The 7,534-nt window shown below is 40.6% G+C and overlaps 1 protein-coding gene across 1 annotated transcript in view; it reads left to right on the top strand.

Moving 5' to 3' along the window:
• The first annotated feature begins 1,169 nt into the window (after positions 1-1,169).
• Positions 1,170-7,534, top strand: part of lhfpl7 (LHFPL tetraspan subfamily member 7) — a 206,780-nt gene continuing 200,415 nt past the window's right edge. Inside the window, exon 1 of the mRNA XM_074671464.1 lies at positions 1,170-1,953. Coding sequence (XP_074527565.1) covers positions 1,585-1,953 — 369 coding nt within the window. The 5' untranslated portion in view covers positions 1,170-1,584. The remainder of the gene's footprint in view (positions 1,954-7,534) is intronic.

The raw sequence follows: 7,534 nt of genomic DNA, 5'->3' as shown, positions 1-7,534 counted from the left end.
CCCGGTCTGAATGAAAGCGTTACGGAAGCACGACACAAAGTGCATTTTGAAGGAGTACTTGCGGCTAGACGTGAATTCTGTTAATTCACAGAAACAAAATACAAGAAATACCGGAAAAGCGGAGTTGTACTTTCAGAATAAAAGTACTGGTTATTCGATCTTTTGATCTTTCTGCCTCTGGTATCCATTTTGTTTTCTTTTTCTGTTTGCTTTCTTTTTTTAAAATATATTTTTCCGAGGAATTACAATATCCCTTTTTCTATTGAACTTTTAGGGAGAATAAAAGCCTGTTCAAAATAAAAAAAATCCATGTTGTTAAAATCCAGGAGTAGGGGGGACAATTTAACCTTCCTTGTAACTGTCTTCTTTTCTTCTTTTATTCTTCTTCTTCTTCTTCTTCTTCTTCCTCTTTTTCTACTTCTTCTTCTTTTAAAACTGCTGCTAAAATATATTGTGCTAAATTCTTTTCATTCATTTTCCAGCCATCAAATAAAATGTCAGGCATCCAATTATCAACCATGTCTGTAAACTTTACAGTGTAAAGTTTTACGTCATTACCAGTTCCATGTTTTGAAAAGGTACATGTTGTGTTTTACAGTTGATAATCCCATAACTCCAACTTTCTTTTTCCTTCACCCCACCTGATGAAATTAAGTTAATATGACTCCTCCATGGACAGATGAAAAGACACAAACTGTACCGATTAATTTTGTCACTTTAAGACACCTTTGAGCAGAGCTTTGCCCTACAGTTGTTGGTCTGCTCCTCTGACATGATTGAGAAATATGTCAACATTAGATGATTTACTATTATGACATGTATCAGTTGAATTTTACAGTCAATTTACACTGAAATAATGAAAAAAAGATTGTTATCCCTGTGTTTGGTTTCCTTGAGTAGAGAACTGGGCCTAACCATCACAAATGCCTTCAGCTACATTTGATCACTTTGTAGGAACGCTTCTACAGGATTTACTGACAAATATAGTCTAACATACGTTTCCTCATGAAACCTTATCCTTTACTTTTTCATAAAATCATCGAGGTGTCTCATAGTTTTACATTTTTTAGCAATTCCTGCCACACCTCTCCGCTTTTACTATGAAATCTACTTCCGGAAGTGCTCGTGTTCGCTTCCGTTCGCTTCACCGGGCTGCCTTCCTTTGAAACGCAAAGTGCGCCGCGGTCCGTGTTGAGGCAGAGCAAGTGCCTTGAGAGGATCAGAGGAGTGAGGTGGCTGCAGGACTTGTGTGTTTGTTTGAGTTTGAATCTAAAAACTGCTGCTCCACGTGCGCAGGAATGACCGCTGCGCGCACAGGTTTGGGTGTGACAAATGCCTGCATGTGCGCGCGCGCGTGTGTCAGCTTTGGGCTTTTTTTCCACACTGAGTGGAGGCGCGGATGACTCTACTTTAGTGCACCTTTAACACTCCTGCTGATGGTTTATGGTCGTCTCCTCACTGCTCTTCAGCGCACACCACATGTTTTGGACTCATCCACACTGCGGGTGTCCTGTGGCTTTTTACAGATGTAGTGCTGGTGAGGCTCTGAAGTTGAAGTCTTCTTCCTGAAGGTGTGAGCTCCAAATGCATTCACTCCTGAGCCGGGAGAAGAAAGAAGAAGAAGCCGGGTTTGGAATTGATCTGGGTCTGTCTCCGGGCTTTGTGCCCCACGCTGCCACCATGTTCAGCTGTGTGGGCTGCTTCTGGGTGCTCCTCTCCTCCGCTCTGGTCGCCGTCTGCAGCTTCAGCTTCATCTCCCCTGCCTGGATTGTTAAGGACCAGCTGAGGAACAGTCACCACCACCATCACCATCACAGCAGCGGCAACAACAAGGACTCCGTCAGCTTCGGACTGCTGTGGCACTGCTCAGAGTCTCTGGATCACATGTACCACCACTGTTACACCTTCGGAGGTCTGGGCAAATTTGCAGAGATCCCCTCCAGCTCCTGGCAGGTACAGCTTCACCACTCACACAGACACACGTCCGTCACATGTGGAGGGATGTGGGGCATCAAGTGGGAAGGGCAGGGCATTGTAGGAGCTGGGGAAGAGTGGGTTGTAGAATAGCAAGGTTTCTGAGGAGAAAATGTAAAAAATCTTAGTAAATTTTTTAGCCGTTGGATCAAATTATTAGCTTTAATCAAGAAAACTACACCTGATCCGAGGTAATTGCTCCTGATTGGAGACATTTAATCAAGGGGGCTGATTATGCATCCATTAAAAGTCACTTTCCTTTGAAATTATAACATAAAATAATACTTTGAAAATTCTACTACTTTGACTACTCTGAAAATTTCACATTATCTACTTTCTCATTCATTATACCCATTTTCAGCTGAGGTCAATTTGACTTTTTTAAAGATATTTTTGGATTCTTCTGACCTTAAAAGTAGACCACGAGAAGCAAGTTGAACTACAGCAAAGCAGGATAACAAGGAAATAATTTGTTGAACTATTGCTTCTTAGTAAAGAATTCTTATTAAACATCCCAATTAGCCAAGTGATCATAAAAACAAGACAATCATCAACGCAGGTGACACCAGTGAAACAGGTGAAATCAGTGAAGACCACTCATGGGGTCACAAACAGAAGCAGGGTCGTTTAAATGGAGTGAAATCAATAAGAGGTTTTAAAATTGTTGAAATTGTTACAATTAAACTGACATGTTGCCTGATTTCTTTTGATGCCAAAAGTTGCTTGAAAAATTCATTCATCTTCTGTAAATATTTTAAAAAAGGCTCTAAGTTTAAAGCTCCTGTAAGGATTTTTTTAATATTTGCAAAAAAACTAAAATTAACAATAATGCCTCTATGTAACTTACAGGAGAAAACAAGTGCTACTGTAAAAGAAACAAATGTTTCTAGGTTGTACTTTCAATGCCTTCAGCTGTGGTGAGGGGGTAGGTGCCAGAGGTGACGACATTAATGCCTTTAAGAAAACTATACTTTTTGTGCACCACACTCTCACATTGAGAGATACTTTCAGCTGATGAGATATTTCTTTTTGAAAAACAGGAAAAGATCAGCAAAGAGGTGCCACTTTGTCCACAGGTGGGCGCCAACATTAAAACAAACAGAAAGTTCATCACAGGAGCTTTAACAACCAAAATTTTACTGCACATTGTATAAAAAAAAATGTGTTTTAAATATGCATATGTTAACACTCTGTAGTTCAAAATGCTCCCCAAATTTCTCTTTCAGTGACTTGCGTGCATCACATATCATACTGCAAACTGTATGATGCAACAGCTTCCATGCTCTGAATCCAAGGCATCTCCTGGGTCAGTTTTCACTAAACCCCATTTTAGATGATGCAGTGCATTTCAGTCATAAGAAATGATTCATTGATCTGGTTGGGTGTTATCATCCAGAGCAGCATCTGCGGCACAGCAGGACAGACACACATCAGAGCTGTGAGAGGGGCCCTGAGTCGGCAGGATGCTGACCCATCAGGGCTCCCTCCACACATTTGTCAATTTCAATTTCAGTAAAAAAGGATGTGTGTACTTCAACAACTGGACAATTAAGCAAGTCTGTTGAGCTGGTTTGGTGAAGGCTTGTTTGGTGGTTAATGCTATAATACTCCAGTGCTACATTCAGATGGCACTTTGAAATGAACTCAGGGTGAGATGATTTTCTGGACATGATTGATTGATTCCCTTTATTTCTTGTGTATATGTTTATGCAAATTAAGCAAACCTCCTCATCCATGACAGTATTACACTAATATAGAACTTCTCTGGGGGTAGGAACATCCGAAAGCTTGTAAAATATGCTTGTATTGCTGCTGATGCTGCTAGTAATAGAGTTTGTAAGCTTGTTGAAGCAAAAACAATCAGCCTTGAGGAATTTAATCTGGGACGCTTTTAATTCATGCAAGTTGTGGGATAATTTCATCCCTTACTACAGGCCTTGCAACCTCCAAATAAAACAGTTTTTAAAAACTGCTGCAGCAGTATACCAGCCACCTCTGGAGTTATGATTAATGTATGAAGTTGAATTAGCATTTGAAAGGGAGATATTAATAAGTGGCTGCTTGTGTTGTGTGATTGTGGCGGAAGTATCTGCAAAGAGGGTTTTTTTTTTTAATCCTGAGAGGCACAGGTGTCGACTCTGCTGAGGCTGATAGGAGCACAGGAAAGAGATGTGTATGTTTACATCAGCTTATTTATATTCATACATAAACACTGCACTGAAGTAAAACATGTTAAGGGCTAATTCAGCTGGAATCAGTCCTCATTTGGTTAGCCGGTTGTCGGTGAGTCAATTAGTGGCTGCAGTTATGAGCCTCACTTGCAGTCAGTTAGTGAGAGTGAGCCTGATTGAGCTGATGGAGCTGCTTTAACACACGCGTGTACACCCACACACACACTCACACACACAGCTACACGTGTTATTACAGTGGTGAACCCGAGCACAGCGACCTGCTCACACAGCCATTAATAAAGGTGAAGGGGCCATTAAGTTTTCATCAGAGCCACTTTATTACTCCACCACTCCTCACTCATGTGCATGTCGTTCTGCTGATGCCTTCAATTTTCAAACCTGACAACAACCTGCACACAGAAACACAAACCTGCACAGCACAAGTAGATTTTTCTATTTCAAATACTGAGCCCAGCTCAATGATTAATGTACCTGCAGATTCAGAGAAACCCCAAACAACACAACATAAACAATGCACAAATACTTAATATTAGGAACCAGGGATGGGTACCTTTCACATTTAAAATGATATGGTGCTGATGCCCGGTACCTGGCAATTGTATCAGTATTAAACAATACCAATTTTCGGTACTTTTGTGTGCGCTCATGTGGTAATAAATGTTAATTTGTTTCATTATAAAATCTCAAAGTTTTTCAATTTAACATATTTATTCCTCAGTATACCTGCAATCCTGGCTTCATGTCCAGCATGGAAAATCACATACTCCTTCACTCCCTCACAGTCTTAAGGATGCATTTAGGTACCTGATCATGGTAGGCTACTGTTTGATTTTGCGTGAATAGGTACTTGGTACTACAGACAGAATCTGGTCGGTACCTATAAAAGTATCTAATTCGATACCTATTCCTATTACAAACACTCAACAGCCATAAACTGTACTACCAAAACTGTATGTGTAGCTGAGATCCCGGGAACAAGCTAAGCTTAATGCTAGCAGCAGCTCAGTGTGCTGCCTTGCTAATATTTTCTGCGTAGACCAAAAAGTGTGTGGGAGACTATTTTTTTTTCCAGAAGTGATAAATTTTTGGTTTTAACTTGCTTTCAGTATTCCAACTTATTGTTTACGAAACATTTAGAATATAATATGAAAACAGTGATAGCTAACATTATGCTAGCTGTGCCTTACGCTACTTTTTATGCTAGCAGTGCCCTGTTTTCCCTTTCAGCTCTACAGCAGAATTCATGACAGCCATAAAACATTGTGATACAGTTTAATGTTCTAGTTTTTGGAAGGAGGAGACATGTCTTTGATTTTAGGAGCATAGCATTTTGGTTTGAATCAGTAAAAAGACTGACCATCCTGCTAAAATCAGTTCATAGCATTCTCAGCAGTACTGGAGGAATTTCTGTTGCGTCTGTACATACAGCATGTGCTCAGACATCAGTCTTGTTCCCTCTGTCTGTGTGAGTGGGAAAAGCCAGCGTACATTGAACTGTGTGGTTTTCCTCAGAGTGGCAGTGTCTTCTTGGCTCACTCTGAAAAGACAAACTGAGCCCTGCAGACACTGAGGAAACCTGAGGAAGATGGGGACAGGGGAAGAGGAGGAGGAGGAGGAGGAGGCTCCCTGTGAGGGTGGCCTACTTATGCTGTACTTTCTGGAGGTTTCTGCTGTTGTCCGCTCATGTTGTAAAAAAGGCTTCAGTCTGGCTCTGGTGGTGCCATCCAGTGCTGCTGCTGGCAGGACGATACTGTGTGCTGTGGCCAAGGCTGGAAGGGGCTACTGCGTCCAATTACACATACACATACGAACCTTTGTGAGACTATAGACTGCACAGAAACATGGACTGCACAGCAGCTCCCTAAATTGAAGCCACAACTTTTAGAGCTCCCCCTGTGTCTGGCTGCAGTATAGGCCTTAAATACTGACTCCATATTGTAATAGATGGAAAAAGAGTCATATAAAATTTATTCAAACATGCTTTTTTGTAACATTAGTAATTAATTACAGAAAAAAGATGATTGATTGACTACTCTTTAGACAAATGCCAGCTCTTCCAGTATTCTTCAATTGGTTATCAGAGTAAACACAACAAAAACTAACACAAGGGCTACTGAACTTTGTCCAGGCTTTGAATTTCCACTGATGTGGACTGTGTGACACAATCACTGCTGCTCTACAAAAGTTCTTGCTTCTTAACTTTCCAGTCAAGTGCACGCTGTGGTTTAAAATTATGAGGCCAAAGCAGAATTTTCAAATACTGCTGTTTTTGAAAATCTAGTTGAGGTCAGCTGCAGAAAAACAGGAAAACCTTGTACTCACCAAGACAAAAAAGCCGATCTGGGTCTGGGTCTGAATGCCTCATTGGTCTGTTGGGACACACTGTACGGGGGGCTGAAGTTTTAAGACTTGATATTTTTAAAGCTACTAAACATATGTGTTTCGCCCATATAAGGGCATGGCTGACTTGACGGACAGGTGGACACACTGTAGCTGTCTGCAGGACAACGGAGGAATAAGACCCGCCTCTTTGCCTGGCCCACCTCAAGAGACAAATGTGTGATGTCACAAACACTCCAATAAACCACTTACTCAATACTTCAGCTCCCATTAAGTCTGTATTTTGGCTTCACTTTAGTGCAGTGGTGGGAGATGGAAGTGCGCCATCCATTATGATAATAAAACTGATGAGTAATAGAAAGGGTCTCGTGAACAGACATGCCATAATGTTGTGTTGAAGTCACATGAAAATGGTTGGCAGGAAAACAATGTTTATGTGAAATGAACACAACTTGAAACTTTGTATAGTTGTATGAAATACCAAAATTTAACTTTGTCTGTATAAGTGAATTGTCTTGTACTTTGCCAAAATGTACATTTTTGTTTTTGAGAATTCTGTGTCTGTCCGTTCAGTGACAGTATTCAGAAATAAAACCTTCAAACACGCAAATGCAGATATGACTCATCACATTGTTACATTTTATCTATTTACTTTATAACTTCCCTGGAATAGCAGACTGTGATAAAGTCATAATCATTAAACCTTTAGAGATGTTTGAGACACGCAGATGTGTTAATGACTAAAACGTTTTTCATATAAGGTTTTCACACATTTGAATCTGTACCTTAATGCTGAACCTTAACCCTGCATGATCCATGATTCAAAGAAATGTTTTTCAGTTATCAGCTCAGGTCAACACACATTTAGCTTATTGCAGTGGTAAACTTCTGCTGAGTGGTTTTCTACATAAATTATTCTTTGTATTACTTCTGCTTGCACTTGATGGCCCAGCAGAGCGGAGCAGATGTAGAGAAGTGGCAGTCAGTGAGCATGGACACGTAAGCACACATGCCTGTGTGTTTAAAAG

The sequence above is a fragment of the Halichoeres trimaculatus genome, unplaced genomic scaffold, assembly GCF_033239565.1.
Source record: "Halichoeres trimaculatus isolate MK-OKI-2021-1 unplaced genomic scaffold, fHalTri1.1 fHalTri1_scaffold_6, whole genome shotgun sequence".
In the NCBI taxonomy this organism is placed as follows: domain Eukaryota; kingdom Metazoa; phylum Chordata; class Actinopteri; order Labriformes; family Labridae; genus Halichoeres; species Halichoeres trimaculatus.
The sequence above is the reverse complement of the archived record's forward strand: the minus strand, read 5'-3'. Positions and strand labels throughout refer to the sequence as shown.